This window comes from Solanum dulcamara, chromosome 8 (genome assembly GCF_947179165.1).
Source record: "Solanum dulcamara chromosome 8, daSolDulc1.2, whole genome shotgun sequence".
NCBI classification, from domain to species: domain Eukaryota; kingdom Viridiplantae; phylum Streptophyta; class Magnoliopsida; order Solanales; family Solanaceae; genus Solanum; species Solanum dulcamara.
In genome coordinates this window covers 60,231,940-60,258,892 of record NC_077244.1, presented here as the reverse complement: position 1 = coordinate 60,258,892, position 26,953 = coordinate 60,231,940, and the positions used below count along the sequence as shown (strand labels likewise).

General features: G+C 36.4%; 1 protein-coding gene across 1 annotated transcript; it reads right to left on the bottom strand.

Annotated features, from left to right (window-relative positions):
* Nucleotides 1–24,051: 24,051 nt before the first annotated feature.
* LOC129900016 (uncharacterized) lies at nucleotides 24,052–26,763 on the bottom strand. Its single transcript, XM_055975005.1, has 2 exons — nucleotides 25,000–26,763; nucleotides 24,052–24,813 (listed from the first exon to the last, which is right to left on the bottom strand). Exons 1-2 carry the CDS (start codon nucleotides 26,761–26,763, stop codon nucleotides 24,052–24,054), a joined length of 2,526 nt encoding a protein of 841 aa, XP_055830980.1.
* Nucleotides 26,764–26,953: the final 190 nt, after the last annotated feature.

Sequence of the window (26,953 nt, the reverse complement as noted above, 5' to 3'; positions counted from 1 at the left end):
TGGCCATCTGTTTGCGGATGAAAAGCAGTACTAAGGTTCACTCTTGAACCCAAGCCCTTCTGAAATGACTTCCAAAACTGAGCAGTAAATTGAGCTCCCCTATCAGAGATGATAGACAAAGGAACTCCATGCAGTCTAACAATCTCTCTAAGATACAGTTTGGCATAATCCTCTGCAGTGTTCGTAGTCTTAACCGGCAAGAAATGGGCCGATTTGGTCATCCTATCCACAATCACCCAAATAGAGTCATGTTGTTTGCGGGTTCGTGGTAAACCGGTAATGAAGTCCATATTGATCATTTCCCACTTCCATTCCGGTATCTCTATATTCTGAGCCACTCCACAAGGCCTTTGGTGCTCAACTTTAACTTGTTGGCAATTTGGGCACTTGGACACAAACTCTGCTATATCTCTCTTCATTCCACTCCACCAGTATACTTCTCTCAAGTCATGATACATCTTTGTTGAACCTGGATGGATGGAATACTTAGAATTATGGGCTTCTTTCATGATTCTCTCCCTAATACCATCAACACTTGGAACACATAATCTTTCTTGATATCTCAACACTCCATCTCCCCCTTTGGTAAAAGCCATTACCTTCTGCTTGTGAACCTTATCCTTCAGTTGAAGAAGAATAGGGTCCTGATCTTGCTTTTCTTTCACCTCTGCAACTACAGATGATTCAGCTCCATTTCTTACTATTGTACCACCCTCACTAGAGTCAATAAGTTGAACTCCCAAACGCGCAAGTCTATGAACTTCCTTTGCCAACTCCTTTTTTTCCTCTTCCACATGAGTTGTACTTCCCATAGATAACCTGCTAAGAGCATCAGCAACTACATTTGCTTTACCTGGGTGGTAGAGAATGCTCATGTCATAATCCTTGAGCAACTCTAGCCATCTCCTTTGCCTCAAATTCAGCTCCTTCTGGCTGAATACATACTGCAAGCTCTTATGGTCTGTGAACACATCCACATGTACACCATAAAGATAGTGACGCCAAATCTTAAGAGCAAATACCACAGCTGCCAACTCAAGGTCATGAGTGGGGTAGTTCCTCTCATGAGTCTTAAGATGCCTGGAGGCATAGGCAATGACCTTACCTTTCTGCATCAATACACATCCCAACCCAACTCTTGAAGCATCACAATAGATTACAAAACCATCCATTCCTTCGGGTAGGGATAGTACTGGAGCAGTAGTCAATCTAGCTTTCAACTCTTGAAAACTTTTCTCACAAGCATCAGACCATTGAAACTTAGCCTTCTTCTGAGTCAGCTTAGTCAATGGTGAGGATATGGATGAAAATCCCTCAACAAACCTCCTGTAGTAATCAGCCAAACCTAAGAAACTCCTTATGTTGGTTGGAGAGGTGGGTCGAGGCCAGTTCTTAACTGCCTCAATCTTTTGAGTATCAACTTGGATTCCATCCCCAGATATAATATGACCTAGGAATGCTACAGACTCAAGCTAAAACTCACACTTTAAAACTTAGCATACAACTCCTTCTCCTTAAGAGTTTGAAGGACAATCCTAAGGTGATTAGCATGCTCACTCTTACTTCTAGAGTAGACCAAAATATCATCGATGAAGACAATTACAAATGTATCTAGGTATGGCTTGAATACTCGGTTCATGAGGTCCATAAAAGCTGCTGGAGCATTTGTCAATCCAAAGGACATAACAAGAAACTCAAAATGACCATAGCGGGTTCGAAAAGCCGTCTTCGGGATGTCACATTCTCTCACTTTCAACTGGTGATAGCCTGATCTGAGGTCTATCTTAGAGAAACATGTGGCACCCTGAAGTTGGTCAAATAAATCATCTATTCTGGGGAGAGGGTACTTGTTTTTAATGGTGACCTTGTTTAGTTGTCGGTAATCAATGCACATTCTAAGGGACCCATCTTTCTTTCGCATGAATAGGACAGGAGCGCCCCAGGGTGAGACACTTGGCCTAATAAACCCCTTATCTAGGAGGTCTTTCAGTTGTTCTTTCAACTCTTTCAACTCAGTAGGAGCCATCCTATAAGGAGGAATGGAGATAGGTTGTGTATCAGGAAGGATATCAATACCAAAGTTTATCTCTCTATCAGGAGGAATTCCGGGTAGATCCTCAGGAAAGACTTCAGGAAACTCATTCACAATGGGAACTGACTCAAGAGATGGAGTCTGATCATTAATATTTTTGACTCGAACTATATGATATATACATCCCTTAGAGATTAATTTTTTGGCCTTAAGGTAGGAAATAAATTTACCCCTAGGCACTACAGAATTCCCCCTTCCACTCTAAGATAGACTCGTTTGGAAATTGAAACTTGACAATTCGGGTCCTACAATCAACCGAAGCATAACAAGAATAAAGCCAGTCCATACCAAGAATCACATCAAAATCAACCATGTCCAACTCAACTAAGTCAGCCATGGTATCCCTATGATAGATTGACACAGTACAATTTCTATAGACCCTCTCAGCTAAGATAGAATCACCACCAGGAGTAGACACACTGAAAGGCTCAAGAAGACACTCAGGAAGGATCTCAAATTTACTAGCCAAGTAAGGAGTCACAAAAGATAATGTAGCACCCGGATCAAGTAATGCATACACATCAAAAGAAAGGACTCGAAGCATACCAGTAACAACATCGGGTGCGTTTTCTTGGTATTGGCGACTACCCATAGCATACAGACGGTTGGTTCCCCCACCTGCACTTGAAGCTGCACCTCTATGATTACCTCTATTCTGTGGAGCTGCAGAAGAAAACTGAGCTCTACTACTTCCATCTCCCTGCCTTTTTGAAGGACACTCATTCTGGAAGTGACCTATCTTTCCACATCCGTAGCAAGCATTGGTGCCCACACGACACTCTCCCAAATGGAGCCTCCCACATCTAGCACATGGTGGTTTCCCACTAGAACCTTGAGCCATACTTAATTGGGACTGAGAACCTTGAGATCAGAAGTTTTGGTGACTTAGAGATCTTTGATCATACCTGGTATTAGGTGTAAAAGTATTTGTTGGGGAAGGTGCATAATTGGAAGACCTTTTCTGAAAGAAAGACTTGTTACCCTTCCCTTGCTTCTGCTCATTCTCATGCCCAGCAGACTTAGCCTTCTTGCTTAGGTGTTCTTCTCGGTCCTTTTTCTTATCATCCTCAACCTGCTGAGCATACACCATCAATCTAGAAAAATCCATGTCAGAAATCATTAGCATTGCCTTACATTCTTTCTTTACATGTTTGCCTAGGCCAGAGACAAACTTCCTCATCTTAGACCTCATATGGGGAATCATTTCTGGGGCATATTTGGACAATTGAATAAACTTCAAATTATATTCTTTCACAGTCATACTCTCTTGCTTGAGGTTCACAAACTCCTCAATTTTTGCTTCAAGTAGCTCTTGGGGAAAAAAGTTATCAAGAAATGCTCTTTCAAACTCATCCCAAAGAGCAGGCTCTGCATCTTCACCTCTACTTTCTTCCCACTGGTTATACCAGACATTTGCGACATCCTTGAGTTGATAAGACACCAATTCAACACCCTCAATCTCTGTAGCATGCATCACTTTTAGTATCTTCCACATCTCATCAATGAAATTTTGGGGGTCTTCATCAACGTTAGAACCCGTGAAGACCAGTGGATTCATTCTCAGAAAATCTCTGATCCTCGTGGCAGCAGACGGCTCTTGATAACTAGAGCTAGGAGTTGGTGAACTCTGGCTACTATTTCGAGCAGCCACCAACTGGGTGAGCATAGCAATCGCTCCTCGAAAATCATCCTCAGAAGTAGGAGTGGTCTGAATAGTAGGTACTTGGGGTACCTCAGTAGACCTTACAGGTCGGCCCCTAGTTCTCCGTGGAGGCATCACTGATTGTGGAACCTCAGTGCTGGGAGCATTCCTCTGACTAGCTGAACGTTTAGGAGGCATGTCTGAAACGTGTAAACGCACGAATCATAAAACGATGCAGGTCGAATGACGTCAGTACGTGGAATGTACGAGTATGTAAAATGGCAGGAAGGTAAGGATAGATATCAAGATACTCCTCTCAATAAAACTCAGCTCAGAACTCAACATCATCTCAACATGAATATGTAATGCAAGTTTAAAATATAATAATAAAAATAATAGTAATAAGCAATGCTTACTCAGTTGGGAGTTTCTCTAACCGACAACCATCACTTATGAGCTAGCGATGATACAACGAAGCGATGTCGTTGCCACATCCATCCAATACCTTGCCAGGGTAAAGGACATCACCATCTTGGATCCATTCATCAAAGTCCTCTTTTTGGGACTTAAGAGGCATAGCCTCCATCCTACGCTGGCTACGTAGTTCTGGGGTTTGAGTCAATTAAACTCTTACCCAACTCGGTGCTCAATACTACTCCCAAAATATGTGCTCATATTAAACTCATCATCTAGTCTCATTGGACTTTAATTTAAATCATCAAACTCATCTCATTTCATGTTCATCAATCATTATACTTCCAAAAACATCATTTACATCTCATCAAAACATCTTGCTCAAAATATCATTTTCTCAAATTCATTCAAATTCAACTCTTTTACTCTTTCAAAACTCAATAAAATACATATATAGTTTTAATTCATATAACTCTCTTTTTATCAATAAAAATAATAAAAAGCCAACATCTTTACTCAAAACATATGTAAAAATATTCATGAACATCAAATCAATTAAAATTCATGGGAAAGTAGCCATGAACAATAATTCCAATAATATGAGAGATAACAATAATAATAATATTAATGCATAAATATATCAAACTCAATAGAAGAAGAATTAATTCATCTAGAATTCAAGATTTGAATAAAACTCAACTATAACTCAATTATAATAAATTTAAATATTGGGCGCATGGACGAACTCAATCCAATGCTATGAAAGCCTTACATACCTTAAATCCGAAGGTTTACTCCGAATTGGAATACTCTTGGATCCCTAGCCTTTTCTTCTCGCCGGAGCGTTTTGTGTACTATCCGGAGTATAAGAATAACCGGAGTAGTATTTTTATACTACTAAAACTAAAACTATATTTGAGAAGAAGTATATAGAGAGAAGAAATGCTTAGGAAAGCTTGATGAATAAAATGAGGAAATAAGGTGGGTATTTATAGGTGGGAAAGAGGGACCTAACAATAAATAAAATAATTATAAAGAAAAATCTGAAAATTTAATGGAATATATTGATGTCATGGATGATGTTAAATGGAGGACAATTTATGTCATGCATGATGTCAAATGCATCTAGATGTTTCCATGGTAGGTAAGATGAATTCTTTTTAACAGAATACTCTTTTTCGAAGCTACGTTTGAATAAGATAAATTCCTTATTAGGATTTGGTGTCCTCATAAGAATTGTAGATATGGAAGTCTAGTTTCATATCGTTCAAGAATCAACCAATTTGGAGCAACCTACAGTGAGATATGAATTTTCTTCTATCAACACTCAATTCCGTCACAGCACTATATCTTGCAAAGATTAATTTATTTGACCTACCTATACTCCGAATTTGAAGTTATGTTCTTCATGAAAGTTGTAGGTAAGGATGTTGTGATTACCCATAAATTTGAATCACCTAATTGGGACCAACCTATGAAAAGGTATGCCCAAAATACAGAGGCTGTATTATTTTTGTCGAGAATTGAAATACCGACATACAACATTTTAGGGGTTGTTACACTATCCTTCATCTCTTGGAAGCTTTTCTTGCATGCCTCAGACCATTGGAATTTCACTTCTTTAGAGTCAAAGTAGTCAAGGGCAGTTGAATGAAAGAGAAACCCTCTAAAAATCATCTATAATGTCGCACCCTATTTTCGAGCGGGTCGAAATAGTTCACAACATAAAAATGGCTATGCCTCTGATTTTGAAAATGTTTAGAGTCGCCACCTAATTTTAAGGAAAATATTAGGAAAACCATTTTTTTTTGTAAATGTAAACTCTGTTTTGATTTGCGAAACCTGTGAGATTCTAAGTAAGGGTTTTAGTTACTCGAGGGGAAGGTATTAGGCATCCCTCAGAGCCTATCCGAAGATAGTCCTTAAACTTAGTTTTAGAAAAAATGATTAGGGATATTTATTCATTTGTTTGTTTTAGAAATATTAAGAAAAAGGGTTTTTATTAAATTTTTGAAAAAGGTGAAAATATAAGGTATGTCATATCTATACGTCTTATATATGAATGAACCAAATTTAATAATAATATATTTATTGTATAGTAAAATAAATAATAAATAATATATTTAAATATATAAAAATACAAATGTATATTTTAAAATCATTTGAATAAATAACTTACTAAATTTATGGTAAAATAAATGTCTAGTATTAGCAATGGTTACTTTATTTGTAGCCACAATAAAAAAGAAAATGAATAAGATAATAGACAAGTGTAGATATATGAATATGTAATATGTTGTAAATCTAATTTGGGTGAAATCTCTAATAAGATTGAGGATGCCTAAAAATCATTGAATTTTAAAATATTAAATTACCCCAAATATATATATACAAACAAAATATTTAAAAGTCGACAAGAAATAAAATTATCTACATTCTTATTTTTCTTCGGATCAGCGCCGGCTCATTAATCGGAAGACAAAATATATAAAGTTTTTGTCATTTTTCTGCTCGGGTCAACTTCCATCATTTTAGAAGGGCCTAATTACCCCTACCCCTCTTAAGTTTATTTATTATTATGACCCTAAAGCGATCTAAAAGAAAATAATAAAAACTAACGTCTTAAAAGGTGTCTAAACGTCCCAACTTAATATCCAAGAGGCATTGGACGCACTATTTAGAGTAGGTTTTAGACCAAAGGAAATATAGGCATCCTAATTAGACACATCGTCAAACAAAACAGATAGGACAAGCAGTTAGCACATAAAATCTCAAATAAGCCTCTAAATTAATTAATTAACATGCTTGAAAACACATATAAATTGTGAAGGTCATAATGATTATGTGTGTGCGTACAATCAGACACAGGTATTATAAACATAAAAACTTAAATAATATGACGGACAAATTTAATTACTTAGGTGATTATAATAAAAGAAGTATGCTTGATAATTTTAGTTATTAACTAACAATATTTTATAGAATACTATTCATATGACTTTAGTTAAGAGCATGCTAAAAAATTTATTAAACGCTATGGATATGGTTTTCTAAATGTTGATATACTAAAGATGTATTAAAATATAGACATGATTTCAAATATAGAATAATATGATAAATATTTATTAGAACCCTAGGGGGCATGAATTCTACTCATAATTGTTATGAAAAAATATTTATGAAGGTCTAATATCCATTTAATTGACATGTTAGAATTATAATACCTATAAACATAATTGTTATATGATAAAATATGCGAGAAATATTGTTAGATCTCATGGACCCAATAGGCTCAAAATATTCTTACCGACATAGTTTTCTATATGCTTGAAATAATATTAAACCCTATAAACGATACCTAGATGATTAGTATGTTGAAATTTATTTTAAATATTATTTATAGACATGGTGTCTAAATGAAATGATATGTTGAAAATTGATTAAAATTGTAAGCATGGTTTTTAAAATAAAATAACATGACAAATATTTATCAAATCCTATAGACATGGTCTCTATATATAAACTATGATAAATATTTATTATAATTCTAGAGGCTTGGTTTTAATAAAAGGTGCTAAAATATTTATTAAAAATCTAGAGGTATGATTTTTTTTGTTAATAATATTATACTAAAAAATATTTTATAACGGCCTATAGACATGAATTCTACATAACAGATAAATTATTTATTAACTTAAACGCATGATTTATATATATTGACCACATTCTACATTAAACATGATTTCTATATGGTTAAAAAATCTTATGGCCATGGTTTCCAAATAAAGTATGTATTGGAACATTAATTAAATTCTATAGATGTAGTTTCTATATGAGTCAATATGATAAAAATATTTGTAATCTTGTAAGCGTAAATTAACTCTTATAAAATACTAAAAATATTCATTAAGTACTAAAGACGTGATTTATGTATATTTCTTACGGTGAAAATATTGGTTTTATATGCTTGCAATATTATTCAATTTTATAAATATAGTTCTATATGACATAATATTAAAAAATATTTATTAGCAAATATATAGGTATTGTATCTATTAAAGTAGCCTATTAAACTTATTAAATCTTAAACATGATTTCTATAAAATTTAACATGCTAAAGTTGTGTAGGTATAATTTCAATTAATATGCTGAAAATATTAAGCTTAAACCGTGACATGTGATTTAATTAACATGCTGGAAATTATCTATCGAAAGCGTATGTACATGATATGTAATAATAGAATTATTGATAGTTTGAATAAAATATACAAGAGTTGGGCATGTTGTTTAATATATATAAATATATGAAAATATTAAAATTGATAAACTAATTAAAGTATAGGGTTTATCAATATTTATTTGTGTGGTAAACGTATTTCATTTAAAATTAAAATCTGAAAGTCAACAAAAATAATTAAAATAACTAATTTCTTTCGGTATATTTGTTTAGCGCACGCAACCACATAAAATTTGTGTCAAAGTAAAAAAAATTGCAAGTAGCACGTAGATTTCCCCTCCCCTTAGACTATCCCCAATTTCATTATTATTATGATGAAGAGTAAAGTTTACAAGATTATTATAAAATTAAAACAAAAGGTAAATGAATAAATAATACAAAATGTAAACGAAATAATGACATTTTAAACTTTTGCACTCCTCGTGTCTTGAACTTTGAAGTTCAAGCCCTGCTAAATCATAAAAAAAACACAACCAATATACAAATATATATTGTCACACCCCGAGAGGGTACCCTAGGCGTGGCCGGCACTCAGAAACCATCTCTGGCTTCCGAGAGAACCACTTGGTCTCATTACTCATTTGTTCATCAGTGGAAGACTTAATAATACTAATGTGGGCTGGTCATAATCAAAGGAAAAATAGATAATTCTTAGAAGAAGTAGTTTCTAAGGAGAACTACTCCAATTACATCATCAAACTCTGTCTATGAAGCCTCTAATACTCTTAGATGGTGCCAATGACATGTCCATGGCTATCTCAAAAGAAACATCACACTCAACAATAATAAAAGGATAAGGAGTTCCTTCGAAGACAAGAAGGACTCACCAAATAGCTGAAAAGAAATGATCTTCAACGATGCGCCTGTTGAGAATCTCTAACACCTGTATCTGCATCATAAAACTCATCTCATTTCATGTTCATCAATCATTATACTTTCAAAAACATCATTTACATCTCATCAAAACATCTTGCTTAAAATATCATTTGCTCAAATTCATTCAAACTCAACTCTTTTGCTCTTTCAAAACTCAATAAAATACATATATAGTATTAATTCATATAACTTTCTTTTTATCAATGAAAATAATAAAAAGCCAACATCTTTACTCAAAACATGTATAAAAATATTCATGAACATCAAATCAATTAGAATTCATGGGAAAGTAGCCATGAATAATAATTCCAATAATATGAGAGATAACAATAATAATAATATTAATGCATAAATATATCAAACTCAATAGAAGAAGAATTAATTCATCTAGAATTCAAGATTTGAATAAAACTCAACTATAACTCAATTATAATAAATTTAAATATTGGGCGCATGGACGAACTCAATCCAATGCTATGAAAGCCTTACATACCTTAAATCCGAAGGTTTACTCCGAATTGGAATACTCTTGGATCCCTAGCCTTTTCTTCTCGCCGGAGCGTTTTGTGTACTACCCGGAGTATAAGAATAACCGGAGTAGTATTTTTATACTACTAAAACTAAAACTATATTTGAGAAGAAGTATATAGAGAGAAGAAATGCTTAGGAAAGCTTGATGAATAAAATGAGGAAATAAGGTGGGTATTTATAGGTGGGAAAGAGGGACCTAACAATAAATAAAATAATTATAAAGAAAAATCTGAATATTTAATGGAATATATTGATGTCATGGATGATGTTAAATGGAGGACAATTTATGTCATGCATGATGTCAAATGCATCTAGATGTTTCCATGGTAGGTAAGATGAGTTCTTTTTAACAGAATACGAAGCTACGTTTGAATAAGATAAATTCCTTATTAAGATTTGGTTTCTTCATAAGAATTGTAGATATGGAAGTCTAGTTTCATATAGTTCAAGAATCAACCAATTTGGAGCAACCTACCGTGAGATATGAATTTTCTTCTATAAACACTCAATTCCGTCACAGCACTATATCTTGCAAAAATTAATTTATTTGATCAACTTACACTCTGAATCTTAAGATGTGTTCTCATAAAAGTTGTAGGTAATGATGTTGTGGTTACGCAGAAATTTGAATCACCTAATTTGGACCAACCTATGAAAAGTTATGCCCAAAATACAGAGGCTGTATTATTTTTGTCAAGAATTGAAATACCGACATACAACATTTTAGGGGTTGCTACAATATCTCCCCCTTGGTATCATTCGTCCTCGAATGAAGATGAAAATAGGAGACATAAAGAATGAATATCCTCAATACATCAACTCTAATACTCAAATGGTCAATGACTCAAACTCAAGAATAAACATCGACTCAAAGGTAGAAGTAAGGAATATTACCTTGAATATCGTCATCAGAAGGCATAAATAGATGAGGATAGTTAGCCTTCATATCTTCTTCAGCTTCCCATGTAGCCTCTTCAACAAATTGATTTCGCCATAGGACTTTGACAGATGCCACTTCCTTAGTTCTTAATTTGCGAACCTGACGATCAAGAATTTGAACTGGAATCTCTTCATAACTCAAACTCTCTTTCACCCCAATGCTCTCAGCTGGGACAACAAGTGAAGGATCTCCCAAACACTTCTTAAGCATAGAGATGTGAAACACGGGATGAATAGCAGCTAATTCTGGAGGCAACTCTAATTCATAGGCTACGTTACCTACCCTCCTCATAATCTGATAAGGACCAATGTAGCGAGGACTAAGCTTTCCTTTCTTTCCAAATCTCATCACACCCTTCATGGGTGAAACTTTCAAGTATACCCAATCGTACACTTCGAACTCCAAATCTCTTCTTCTAACATCAGTGTAGGATTTCTGGTGACTTTGAGCAGTCCTCAACCTCTCTTGTATGGTTTTCACCTTCTCCACAGCTTGGTGAACCAAGTCTGGTCCAATCAACTCAGCTTCACCAACTTCAAACCAACCAATTGGTGATCTACATCTCCTCCCATACAGAGCTTCATAAGGAGCCATTTGAATACTCAAATGGAAACTATTATTGTATGCAAACTCAATAAGAGGTAAATGATCATCCCAATTACCTTTGAAGTCAATGACACATGCTCTTAATATATCCTCCAAAGTCTGTATCGTACGCTCTGCCTGGCCATCTGTTTGCAGATGAAAAGCAGTATTAAGGTTCACTCTTGAACCCAAGCCCTTCTGAAATGACTTCCAAAACTGAGCAGTAAATTGAGCTCCCCTATCAGAGATGATAGACAAAAGAACTCCATGCAGTCTAACGATCTGTCTAAGATACAGTTTGGCATAATCCTCTGCAGTGTTCGTAGTCTTAACCGGCAAGAAATGGGCCGATTTAGTCATCCTATCCACAATCACCCAAATAGAGTCATGTTGTTTGCGGGTTCATAGTAAACCGGTAATGAAGTCCATATTGATCATTTCCCACTTCTATTCCGGGATCTCTATATTCTGAGCCACTCCACAAAGCCTTTGGTGCTCAACTTTAACTTGTTGGCAATTCGGGCACTTAGACACAAACTCTGCTTTATCTCTCTTCATTCCACTCCACCAGTATACTTCTCTCAAGTCATGATACATCTTTGTTGAACCTGGATGGATGGAATATTTAGAATTATGGCTTCTTTCATGATTCTCTCCCGAATACCATCAACACTTGGAACACATAATCTTTCTTGATATCTCAACACTCCATCTCCCCCTTTGGTAAAAGTTATTACCTTCTGCTTGTGAACCTCATCCTTCAGTTGAAGAAGAATGGGATCCTGATCTTGCTTTTCTTTCACCTCTGCAACTAGAGATGATTCAGCTCTATTTCATACTATTGTACTACCCTCACTAGAGTCAATAAGTTGAACTCCCAAACGCGCAAGTCTATGCACTTCCTTTGCCAACTCCTTCTTTTCCTCTTCCACATGGATTGTACTCCCCATAGATAACCTGCTAAGAGCATCAACAACTACATTTGCTTTACCTGGGTGGTAGAGAATGCTTATGTCATAATCCTTGAGCAACTCTAGCCATCTCTTCTGCCTCAAATTCAGCTCCTTCTGGCTGAATACATACTGCAAGCTCTTATGGTCTGTGAACACATCCACATGTACACCATAAAGATAGTGACGCCAAATCTTAAGAGCAAATACCACAGCTGCCAACTCAAGGTCATGAGTGGGGTAGTTCCTCTCATGAGTCTTAAGCTGCCTGGAGGCATAGGCAATGACCTTACCTTTCTGCATCAATACACATCCCAACCCAACTCTTGAAGCATCACAATAGATTACAAAACCATCCATTCCTTCGGGTAGGGATAGCACTGGAGCAGTAGTCAATCTAGCTTTCAACTCTTGAAAACTTTTCTCACAAGCATCAGACCATTGAAACTTAGCCTTCTTCTGAGTCAGCTTAGTCAATGGTGAGGATATGGATGAAAATCCCTCAACAAACCTCCTGTAGTAACCAGCCAAACCTAAGAAACTCCTTATGTCGGTTGGAGAGGTGGGTCGGGGCCAGTTCTTAACTGCCTCAATCTTTTGAGTATCAACTTGGATTCCATCCCCAGATATAATATGACCTAGGAATGCTACAGACTCAAGCCAAAACTCACACTTTGAAAACTTAGCATACAACTCCTTCTCCTTAAGAGTTTGAAGGACAATCCTAAGGTGATTAGCATGCTCACTCTTACTTCTAGAGTAGACCAAAATATCATCGATGAAGATAATTACAAACGTATCTAGGTATGGCTTGAATACTCGGTTCATGAGGTCCATAAAAGCTGCTGGAGCATTTGTCAATCCAAAGGACATAACAAGAAACTCAAAATAACCATAGCGGGTTCGAAAAGCCGTCTTCGGGATGTCACATTCTCTCACTTTCAACTGGTGATAGCCTGATCTGAGGTCTATCTTAGAGAAACATGTGGCACCCTGAAGTTGGTCAAATAAATCATCTATTCTGGGGAGAGGGTACTTGTTTTTAATGGTGACCTTGTTTAGTTGTCGGTAATCAATGCACATTCTAAGGGACCCATCTTTCATTCGCACGAATAGGACAGGAGCGCCCCAGGGTGAGACACTTGGCCTAATAAACCCCTTATCTAGGAGGTCTTTCAGTTGTTCTTTCAACTCTTTCAACTCAGTAGGAGCCATCCTATAAGGAGGAATGGAGATAGGTTGTGTATCAGGAAGGATATCAATACCAAAGTTTATCTCTCTATCAGGAGGAATTCCGGGTAGATCCTCAGGAAAGACTTCAGGAAACTCATTCACAATGGGAACTGACTCAAGAGATGGAGTCTGATCATTAATATTTTTGACTCGAACTATATGATATATACATCCCTTAGAGATTAATTTTTTGGCCTTAAGGTAGGAAATAAATTTACCCCTAGGCACTACAGAATTCCCCCTTCCACTCTAAGATAGGCTCGTTTGGAAATTGAAACTTGACAATTCGGGTCCTACAATCAACCGAAGCATAACAAGAATAAAGCCAGTCCATACCAAGAATCACATCAAAATCAACCATGTCCAACTCAACTAAGTCAGCCATGGTATCCCTATGATAGATTGACACAGTACAATTTCTATAGACCCTCTCAGCTAAGATAGAATCACCACCAGGAGTAGACACACTGAAAGGCTCAAGAAGACACTCAGGAAGGATCTCAAATTTACTAGCCAAGTAAGGAGTCACAAAAGATAATGTAGCACCCGGATCAAGTAATGCATACACATCAAAAGAAAGGACTCGAAGCATACCAGTAACAACATCGGGTGCGTTTTCTTGGTATTGGCGACTACCCATAGCATACAGACGGTTGGTTCCCCCACCTGCACTTGAAGCTGCACCTCTATGATTACCTCTATTCTGTGGAGCTGCAGAAGAAAACTGAGCTCTACTACTTCCATCTCCCTGCCTTTTTGAAGGACACTCATTCTGGAAGTGACCTATCTTTCCACATCCGTAGCAAGCATTGGTGCCCACACGACACTCTCCCAAATGGAGCCTCCCACATCTAGCACATGGTGGTTTTCCTCTAGAACCTTGAGCCATACTTAATTGGGACTGAGAACCTTGAGATCGGAAGTTTTGGTGACTTAGCGATCTCTGATCATACCTGGTATTAGGTGTAAAAGCATTTGTTGGGGAAGGTGCATAATTGGAAGACCTTTTCTGAAAGAAAGACTTGTTACCCTTCCCTTGCTTCTGCTCATTCTCATGCCCAGCAGACTTATCCTTCTTGCTTAGGTGTTCCTCTCGGTCTTTTTTCTTGTCATCCTCAACCTGCTGAGCATACACCATCAATCTAGAAATATCCATGTCAGAAATCATTAACATTGCCTTACATTCTTTCTTTATATATTTGCCTAGGCCAAAGACAAACTTCCTCATCTTAGACCTCATATGAGGAATCATTTCTGGGGCATATTTGGACAATTGAATAAACTTCAAACTATACTCTTTCACAGTCATACTCTCTTGCTTGAGGTTCACAAACTCCTCAATTTTTGCTTCACGTAGCTCTTGGGGAAAGAAGTTATTAAGAAATGCTCTCTCAAACTCATCCCAAAGAGCAGGCTCTGCATCCTCACCTCTACTTTCTTCCCACTGGTTATACCAGACATTTGCCACATCCTTGAGTTGATAAGACACCAACTCAACCCCCTCGATCTCTGTAGCATGCATCGCTTTTAGTATCTTCCACATCTCATCAATGAAATTTTGGGGGTCTTCATCAACGTTAGAACCCGTGAAGACCGGTGGATTCATTCTCAGAAAATCTCTGATCCTCGTGGCAGCAGACGACTCTTGATAACTAGAGCTAGAAGTTGGTGAACTTTGGCTACTATTTCGAGCAGCCACCAACTGGGTGAGCATAGCAATCGCTTCTCGAAAATCTTCCTCAGAAGTAGGAGTGGTCTGAACAGTAGGTACTTGGGGTACCTCAGTAGACCTTGCAGGTCGGCCCCTAGTTCTTCGTGGAGGCATCACTGACTGTGGAACCTCAGTGCTGGCAGCGTTCCTCTGACTAGCTGAACGTTTAGGAGGCATGTCTGAAACGTGTAAACGCATGAATTAGAAAGAAAGCTTTTATAGAGTTAAACTCTATCGCACGAACTCAGATTATGAAAGAAGTGAAATAATTCCTAATGTCCTATAGTTTCCTGATTATAAGTGTGGTGTACGACACACTCATAAGCAAGACTCTACTAGACACGGCTTCATAGACACCCTAGGACTCTTGAACTCTGTGCTCTGAAACCAAGTTTGTCACACCCCGAGAAGGTACCCTAGGCGTGGCCGGCACTCAGAAACCATCTCTGGCTTCCGAGAGAACCACTTGGTCTCATTACTCATTTGTTCATTAGCGGAAGACTTAATAATACTAATGTGGGCTTGTCATAATCAAAGGAAAAATAGATAATTCTTAGAAGAAGTAGTTTCTAAGGAGAACTACTCCAATTACATCATCAAACTCTGTCTATGAAGCCTCTAATACTCTTAGATGGTGCCAATGATATGTCCATGGCTACCTCAAAAGAAACATCACACTCAACAATAATAAAAGGATAAGGAGTTCCTTCGAATACAAGAAGGACTCACCAAATAGCTGAAAAGAAATGATCTTCAATGATGCGCCTGTTGAGGATCTCTAACACCTGTATCTGCATCATAAAATGATGCAGGTCGAATGACGTCAGTACATGGAATGTACGAGTATGTAAAATGGCAGGAAGGTAAGGACAGATATCAAGAAACTCCTCTCAAGAAAACTCAGCTCAGAACTCAACATCATCTCAACATGAATATGTAATGCAAGTTTAAAATATAATAATAAAAATAATAGTAATAAGCAATGCTTACTCAGTTGGGAGTTTCTCTAACCGACAACCATCACTTATGAGCTAGCGATGATACAACGAAGCGATGTCGTTGCCACATCCATCCAATACCTTGGCAGGGTAAAGGACATCACCATCTTGGATCCACTCATCAAAGTCCTCTTTTTGGGACTTAAGAGGCATAGCCTCCATCCTACGCTGGCTACGTAGCTCTGGAGTTTGAGTCAATTAAACTCTTACCCAATTCGGTGCTCAATACTACTCCCAAAATATGTGCTCATATTAAACTCATCATCTAGTCTCATTGAACTTTAATTTAAATCATCAAACACATCTCATTTCATGTTCATCAATCATTATACTTCCAAAAACATCATTTACATCTCATCAAAACATCTTGCTCAAAATATCATTTGCTCAAATTCATTCAAACTCAACTCTTTTGCTCTTTCAAAACTCAATAAAATACATATATAGTATTAATTCATATAACTTTCTTTTTATCAATGAAAATAATAAAAAGCCAACATCTTTACTCAAAAAATGTATAAAAATATTCATGAATATCAAATCAATTAGGATTCATGGGTAAGTAGCCATGAACAATAATTCCAATAATATGAGAGATAACAATAATAATAATATTAATGCATAAATATATTAAACTCAATAGAAGAAGAATTAATTTATTTATAATTCAAGATTTGGATAAAACTAAACTATAACTCAATTATAATGAATTTAAATATTGAGCGCATGGACGAACTCAATCCAATGCTATGAAAGCCTTACATACCTTAAATCCGAAGGTTTACTCCGAATTTGAACACTCTTGGACCCCTAGCCTTTTCTTCTCGCCGGAGCATTTTGTGTACTACCCGGAGTATGAGAATAACCGGAGTAGTATTTTTATACTACTAAAACTAAAACTATATTTGAGAAGAAGTATATATAGAGAAGAAATGCTTAAGAAAGCTTGATGAATAAAATGAGGAAATAAGGTGGGTATTTATAGGTGAGAAAGAGTGACCTAACAATAAATAAAATAATTATAAAGAAAAATCTGAAAATTTAATGGAATATATTGATGTCATGGATGATGTTAAATGGAGGATAATTTATGTCATGAATGATGTCAAATGTATCTAGATGTTTCCATGGTAGGTAAGATGAGTTCTTTTTAATAGAATACTCTTTTTCGAAGCTGCGTTTGAATAAGATAAATTCCTTATTAGGATTTGGTGCCTTCATAAGAATTGTAGATATGGAAGTCTAGTTTCATATCGTTCAAGAATCAACCAATTTGGAGCAACCTACCGTGAGATATGAATTTTCTTCTATAAATACTCAATTCCGTCACAGCACTATATCTTGCAAAGATTAATTTATTTGATCTACTTACACTCCGAATCTTAAGATGTGTTATTATAAAAGTTGTAGGTAATGATGTTGTGGTTACTCAGAAATTTGCATCACCTAATTTGGACCAACCTATGAAAAGTTATGCCCAAAATACAGAGGCTGTATTATTTTTGTCGAGAATTGAAATACCGACATACAACATTTTAGGGGTTGTTACATATATAGAGGTATATCATGATTATATAATTTTTCTACAACAAAGCAAGCAAATAGAACAAGAACACATTTCAAAATAATAAACCAATATATCAAAGAAAATGGGAACTAACCTGGATACTTCATGTATTTATTTTGACAAGATATAATATGTAAGAACCTAAAGTAAAGACAGTACAATAAAATAGGAAAAGAAAGTACTAACCGGTTAATATGAGTTTTATGTCAATGAAAAGCGGTAGCAATATCCGAGATTCAAACAAGTCGAAGTAGCAAAAAGGCAAAAGAAAGAGCTTAAAAATAATTAAGTATTTTGTTAAAAGCTTCTCTAAGTTCTAGTGTATATTTTTGTTTTCTTATGTGTTTCGCCCTTGTTTTGTTTTTTTTTTGTCTGTTTGTTGTCTTTCATTGTTTTTGTCTTTTTTGTGTATCTCTTCCCTCTGTCTGTTGTCTGTGTGTCCTCAAAATGAAGATGTGAGTCTTCTTTTATAATGATGGAAGATGTTCTATAAACAAAAAAATTAACAATAGTAGCTTCACTATTCTTAGTCAAAATCTTTCAAATAATTCAAACAAAAGAGCAAAAATTTCAAAAAGGGATACCAAATTTTCAACAAAAGCAACCAAAGTTTTCAACAACAAATCAATCAAGATTTCAACAATGAAATCTATCCAAATCACAACAAACCAAATCAATTTTATATTTAAAAAAAACAAATGATGGAAAAGTCAAAAGAGTAACTCCATTTGTCAGAAATAAGTCTCAAATATCATGCCAAGAGGGACCCATTGTCAATACTTGCAATGAATGAAAAATAATCAATTACAGGCAAAATAATAATAATAATAATAAAATAATAATAATAATAATAAAATAAAATAAAGTAATATTTAACATAACAAGAATAATTGAGAATCCAAAAAGATTAGATTTAGAATTGTTCCGAATTTCAAGAATAATAAATATCAATATCAATTATTCATATCATGAAAAGGAAAAATTATCAAAAAATATTACATCTTATCATGATTAGACTCCAAAATTAGATGACCATTTAATAAATCTGATTAAATCACAGTTAAGGTAATTACACCAATTTTAGAATCAGCATGGAGTATACCAACATCAGTGAATAATCAATTTCGTATCAAAATTCAAATTCAAATACCAACAGTTTTCAATAATGTCTAGATCAGTGACACACATACAAAATTAACCAAAATAATTAGACAAATTCAAGATCAATTTTAGACAGAAATAGAGGTTCTAAGCCCAAAATACAAAAAGGGTTTACGCTTTTAAACAGAACCCACAACAATATAGCGAAAATAAACTTAACATCAAACTAGCTTCAGATCTCAAAATCATCGTATAGAACCAACTACCCATACACATAATCTGCAATCTTAAGACGAAGAAGAGAGTGAACGAACCAGCTTCACAAATCTTATGTCTAACAGTAATAACAAATTGAAATGATATGCAGATCAATCAAATTTTCAAAGAGAAATAAACTTGTACCAAGAATGGATCTGTGGAGATTTATCTTTGACCTCTCGTCTTATTGGTTCAGTGATGGTGCCTCACCTTTGTCGCTGTCCTCGTCGGCTCTTCGTGCTTGTGGTTTTTACGGCGAAGGCGACAGGAGAAAGAAAAGAGGAGAACGACGGTGACTGCTGGCCATCATTTGGTCCTCGCCGTTGCAGCTGTTGGTGCTGCTGGAAGCTGATGTTGCTGCTGTCTTCTCCGGACAGTAGCTCGCGCGGAGTGCAGCCATGGCTACTGTGTGTTGCAGCTGCGGCGCGGTGGTGGTTCACTGTGTCGCCGCAGCTGCTAGCTCGTCGAAGATGAATATGGTGGGGTGCGAGATAGCTGCTGCTGCTGATGGCAGCCGCTGCTGTGCACTCTTCGCCGGTAGAGCAGCGACAGTGGAGAAAATAGAGGAAAAGAGATGAGAGGCGGCTGGAGAGAGGAGAGTGAGGATGGCGGCGTGAGAGAGAGAGAGAGGCGAGGGTGAGGGAGGAGAGTGAGGGAGCGGCGTGAGAGAGATCGAGAGAGAGGGAGGCGGCGGCTTGTCTAGAGAAGATGAAGACTAGAGAGAGAGTGTTCTTCTTTTGAGAAGAAGAAACAAATTAGCTTAGGATTTTGGGGGTGTGAAAAGATAAGAATGAATGGGAGCCGTCCGATCAAATGCAATCTACGGTTGAGATTGAAATCGAGATTAAAAGTAGACTACATTAAAATTTGATTAGAATATAATTATAAGTAGTTATAAAAATAAAATGTCATCTAATTAATCGTCAAATACATGTTGAATAAGTAAAATTATAAATTTATAAAATTATACTAATATATATATAAAGTAAATATGCATGTACATACAATATAAATATTTGTGTATATACATATAAAATGCCACATGTATATAATACATACTAAAATAGATATGTTAACATAAACAAGTAAAAATATATAATAAACTTAAATAATAACCCCTTTTTATATACATATGTACATAAGATCTATTAAAATAGATGTAATACGTATATATTAATATGAATGAGTAAATAACAAAATAGACTTAGTAGGTAATATATTTTTTATATAAAGAAAATACTCATTTATATATATATATATATATATATATATATATATATATATATATATATATATATATATATATATATATATATATATGATGCATCGTATGCATACTAGAATAGATATGACATACCTATTAACTAAAATTCACAATAAACTTAATTAATTAAAAAAATACTTTATATGCATATGCATATAAGTCGTATTAAAGTAGGTATGCAATATGCACAAATTAATATGAATAAGTATATTGATAAAATATACTTAATTAATTAATATTTATACAAAGAAAATACACACACACGTATAATATATACTAAATAATGCGGAAAAAAAATAATAATATTTGAATGTACAAAGCTTGTTATTTTCATAAACAAAAAAAATGATGTTAATAATATTAACAAATAAAAAATATTATAAACTATGAAATCTAAAATATATGATTTTTTATTATTATTATTATTATTATTTGTAAAAACTAGAAAAATATAAATTTATACATATATATATAATACAAGAAAATAATTTTTTTTAAAAATGCCTATCTATTAAGATAGTGATTCGAAAAATAATTATAGGTCGGTCAAAATTGGCTGTCAACAGAGCTGTCCCTTCTTTGCTTGGGAATGAGGGATGAATTGGCGAGCAAAGAAATTTGACGGAGTAGCCGATTTTGTCCGACCGATGAGACAACCTTAGAGGGACCTAATGAAATGAGTGGGAGTTGAAAAAATATTGCGACCGATACTTTAGTTTCAAGTTGCCTACATATCTCTGATTATACGAGAATCGGGTCGTGTGTAGTTCTGGATTGTAGAATCACAACAAATTTTGATCGAATTCAAAATTTGCCCCAGTGTTGGATTATGATAACACCGACTTCTCATGGTGATGGCGTAGGAAGATGTTAGCGTGAATAAAACGAATATGATCACGCTCGAACTGAGGTTATTATCATATTCTAGGTTGTGGGAAATTAAGTTGAAAGTAATTCTAAGAAACCAACTCGGTATGAGAAATGCTCTATAGTAATTTCTACTAAAGTCCTATGGTAGAGAAAAGAACATGAATTTTCAAAACAAATTGCCCCAGTATCGGGTCATGGTTATGCTGAGACATGAAAGAGTCATGCATCAAATTCAAATTCAAAACTTGAAAAATCGAGTCTAGTTGAGTTTCGAAAGAGAATCCTTGGCGTAGCTAGGGATGCTTGACATTCCACTAGCTTGCTCTAGTTTGTTGCTTAAAAGGAATTCCATGTTGTAGTGTGGTGTCCTTATAATGTAAAACCGTCGTCTGGCAGAGTGATTGTAATGTAAACGCCTGTATCCGTCGGTGTAGAGCTTGTAAATGTAACGCCTGTATCCGGCGATGTAAAACTTATAAATGTAACGCCTGTATCCGGCGGTGTAAGACTTATAAATGTAACGCCTGTATCCGGCGGTGTAAGACTTGTAAAGTAACGCCTGTATCCGGCGATGTAAAACTTATAAATGTAACGCCTGTATCCGGCGGTATGAAACTTGTAAATGTAACACCTGTATCCGGCGATGTAAAACTGTAATGTAACGCCTGTATCCGGCGGTGTAGAGATTGTAAAGTAACGCCTGTATCCGGCGATGTGAAACTGTAATGTAACGCCTGTATCCGGAGATGTAAAACTTGTAAAGTAACGCCTGTATCCGGCGATGTAAAACGGTAATGTAACGCCTGTATCCGGCGATGTAAAACTTGTAAAGTAACGCCTGTATCCGGCGGTGTGAAACTGTAATGTAACGCCTGTATCCGGCGATGTAAAACTGTAATGTAATGCATGTATCTGGCGGTGTAGAGATTGTAAAGTAACGCCTGTATCCGGTGATGTAAAACTTGTAAAGTAACGCCTGTATCCGGCGGTGTAAAGATTGTTAAGTAACGCCTGTATCCGGCGGTGTAGAGATTGTAAAGTAACGCCTGTATCCGGCGGTGTAAAACTGGTAATGTAAATTTAACTGTAGATGTACGACGTTGTAGTATACATGCTCATGATCGAAGGAGTTTGATGAGGTTTGCTATGTACAACCTCCAAATGGTGGAGTTTGGACTATTTGGTATATACAGCCTCCAGACGTCGAAGTTTGGACGATATTTGTTATATACAGTCTTCAGACGACGGAGTTTGAATGATGTTTGCTATATACAGCCTCCAGACGGCGGAGTTTGAATGATGTTTGCTATATACAGCCTCCGATCGATGGAGTTTGAATGATGTTCGCTATATACAATCTTCGATGGATAGAGTTTGCACAGTGTTAGCTATATACATCCTCCGATATTCGAAGTTCGAACGGTAATTGCTATATATATCCTCCGATCGATGGAGATTTGAATGGTGTTAGATGGTGTTCTCCAAATGGAGGGAGCTTATTTGACGCAGTTAGACGATATTCTCTAACGGAGGAGTTCTTGACGAGGTTAGATGACAAGCTCCAAATGAGGGAATAATATTTGACAAAAGTAAACTATCCTATTTATCCTATGGGGCCCCCTTGTCTTCAGTGTTTCAATCCGAATCACGATCGTACCTGCAAAGATTTAAAGGGAAATCCTTTAGATACCACATCGAAGTATAAAGTATTCCGATAAATAAGGTAAGAGAAGAATATTTTGGCTTATGATTTTGAGAAGTCGAATGGCGTCTACAGTCATCCTCTAAACTTGAGGTTGTCTTCCTCGATCTTCCGTTTTCCTATGCTCAAAGAAAATTTTAGTTTGGGAGGGGGTGTTGATTTGTATCGACTCACTGATTCAGGCCTCGTCATCAGGAACCTCCAATACCTCTATAGTCCGTCCTAGTATCTTAACCTAGAGACTTAGTAGGTGGAATAGTAGAGAAGCATTTTTTAAAAAAAATAATAAATAAATAAGTAAATAAATGAATAAAAATAAATAAATAAAAATAATAGTTTGTTTTTTTTGACAAAAGAGTATATCATATATATATATATATATATAGAGAGAGAGAGAGAGAGAGAGAGTAATCCTTGATCATCTTAAGGTTATGACACAATTTGGAGTCCATCGTGCTTCTCCATATCCAAATGTAATCTTTCTTGTAGTCTTGTCTTTTGACGATGTTTCTCTTGACTTATTCGCGAGATCCTTCACGTTCTAATGATACCTAACTAAAGGAGAGTTTTCTAAGGTATGACCGAACCCTTAAGGTTGCCTACGTATCCCCAAATGGGAATCAGGTCTGCACGTAGTTCGAGGATACGAAACGAACATTATGCAATACAATGACCGAGCCTGACTCAGGCTGCCTACGTATCCAAGTGGAATCAGGTCAGGACGTAGTTCAATTACAAAGGGGTAAATATAAGAATAAAAATATATGAAGCAATGACCGAGCCTGACTCAGGCTGCCTACGTATCCAAGTGGAATCAGGTCCGGACGTAGTTCGAGTATAATAGAAAAGTGAAACTATAAAGGGGCCGAATCCGGCAAGGATTGCCTACGTATCCCGTCGAGGGAAGTCAGGTCGAGCGTAGTTCTAAATACATGGAAATGATGTTTTTGGATTTTCTAAAAGAGGACCGAACCCAATGTGGGCTGCCTACGTACCCTACCGTGGGAAGTCAGGTCGAGACGTAGTTCTGTTTACATGGAATTTAAGAGTAAAATAAAATGAAAGCCAGTCTTGATGTCTTCAGATGTAGTACTTCTTGATGGAGTCTGAGTTGATTGGCTTCGTGCTCACTGTGCCATCCATTTCTGCTAAGATTACTGCTCCTCCGGATAATACTCTATGAACCATGTAAGGACCTTGCCATTTTGGTGCAAATTTCCCCTTAGCTTCTCCTTGGTGAGGAAATATCTTCTTCAATACTAATTGTCCTGGTGTGAACTGTCGAGGCTTGACTTTCTTGTTAAATGCTTTGGCCATCCTGTTTTGGTAAAGTTGACCATGACAAACTGCATCCATTCTTTTCTCATCAATGAGCATCAACTGTTCAATCCTGCTGCGAATCCATTCTGCATCATCTAAACCGACCTCTTGAATAATCCTTAAAGATGGTATTTCCACTTCAGCAGGTATTACTGCTTCTGAACTATAAACCAACATATAAGGAGTTGCCCCAGTAGAAGTTCTGATTGTGGTACGATAACCGAGCAGAGCATATGGTAACTTCTCATGCCATTGTCTGTGACTATCCACTATTTTCCTCAAAATCTTCTTGATGTTCTTGTTTGCTGCTTCAACTGCTCCATTCATCTGTGGCCGATGAGTTGTGGAATTTCGATGAGCAATCTTGAATCGCTCACAAATTTCCTTCATAAGATCGCTATTGAGATTGGCCGCATTATCTGTTATAATTGATTCTGGAATCCCAAATCGACAAATGATATTGTTACGAACAAAATCTGCCACGACTTTCTTAGTTACTGCCTTATATGTCGAAGCTTCGACCTATTTTATAAAATAATCAATAGCCACAAGGATGAAACGATGTCCATTTGATGCAGGAGGCTCTATGGGTCCAATTACATCCATGCCCCAAGCGGAAAATGGCCATGGGGAACCCATAACATTGAGCTCATTTGGTGGAACTCGTATAAAATCTCCATGCACTTGGCATTAATGACACTTCTGCACGTATCGAATGCTATCTCTCTCCATGGTCATCCAAAAATATCCAGCTCTTAAGATCTTCTTAGCCAGAGTGAACCCATTCATATGAGGTCCACATGTTCCTGCATGTATTTCTTCTAAAAGTCTCATCATTTCCTTGGCGTCAACATATCTCAGCAATCCTAAATCTGGAGTCCTCCTATACAAAATTTCTCTATTAAGAAAGAAATGATTGGCCATCCTTCTCAGAGTCCCTTTTTGCTTGCTGGTGGCATTTTCGGGATATTCTCGTGCTTCTATCAATCTCTTGATGTCATAGTACCATGGTCTTCCATCCAATTCCTCATCAACATGAAAACAATATGCATGTCGATCATATAACTTTACTTCAATAGGGTCGATGTAATTCTTGTCCGGATGCTGAATCATTGAGGATATTATTGCCAAAGCATCGGCAAATTCATTTTGAGCTCGAGGGACATGTTTGAATTCAATACTTGTGAATTTCCTACTCAACTCCTTTATGCAATGCAAATAAGGAAGGATTTTCACATTCTTAGCAGCCCATTCTCCTTGCACCTGATGAACCAATAAGTCAGAATCGCCTATGACCAAAAGCTCTTTGACGTTCATGTCTATGGCCATTCTAAGCCCAAGAATACAAGCTTCATACTCTGCCATGTTATTGGTACAATCAAACCTAATCTTGGCTGAAATTGGATAATATTGACCCTTTTCTAAAATTAAAACCGCTCCTATTCCAACTCTTTTGGAATTTGATGCTCCATCGAAAAACATCCTCCAACCATCGTATCGTTCTGATACGTCTTCTCCTACAAACAATACTTCTTCATCAGGGAAGTAAGTTTTGAGAGGCTCATAATCTTGATCCACTGGATTTTCTGCGAGGTGGTCAGCCAAGGCTTGTCCTTTGATGGCCTTCTGTGTCACGTACACAATGTCGAACTCGCTCAACAAAATTTGCCATTTTGCCAATTTACCTGTAGGCATTGGCTTCTGAAATATGTACTTTAGTGGATCCATTCTTGAGATCAAGTACGTGGTGTATGCAGACAAGTAATGCCTAAATTTTTGCGCGATCCAAGTCAAAGCGCAGCATGTTCGTTCCAATAAGGTATATCTTGCCTCATACGGTGTGAACTTCTTACTCAAGTAGTAAATGGCTTGCTCTCTTCTAACTATCTCATCATGTTGTCCCAATACGCATCCAAATGCATTGTCCATGACAGATAAGTATAATAGCAACGGCCTCCCAAGCTCAGGTGGGACCAATACTGGCGGGTTGGACAAATATTCTTTGATTTTATCAAAAGCCCTTTGACATTCTTCCGTCCATTTTGTGGCAGCATCCTTCTTTAGTAATTTAAAAATGGGTTCACAAATTACGGTGGATTGTGCTATGAACCGGCTGATGTAGTTAAGCCTTCCCAGGAAACTCATCACGTCCTTCCTGGTCTTCGGGGGAGGTAATTCTTGAATTGCCTTGATCTTAGAGGGATCCAACTCTATGCCTCTCCTGCTAATAATGAATCCTAATAGTTTTCCTGCAGGTACTCCAAAGGCACACTTTACTGGATTCAATTTTAGATTATACTTTCGCAACCTCTCAAAGAATTTTTGCAAATCATATAGGTGGTCCAAACTCCTTTTGGATTTGATAATGATATCGTCCACATATACTTCAATCTCCTTGTGGATCATATCATGAAAGAGAGTGGTCATGGCCCTTATATAGGTTGCACCAACATTTTTTAGGCCAAATGGCATTACTCTATAGCAATACAACCCCTATGGAGTGATAAATGCTGTCTTTTCTGCATCATCTTCATTCATCAGTATCTGGTGATATCCCGCAAAACAATCGACAAATGATTGCAATTCATGTTTTGCACAATTATCGATGAGTATATGAATATTTGGGAGAGGGAAATCATCCTTAGGACTAGCTCTGTTGAGA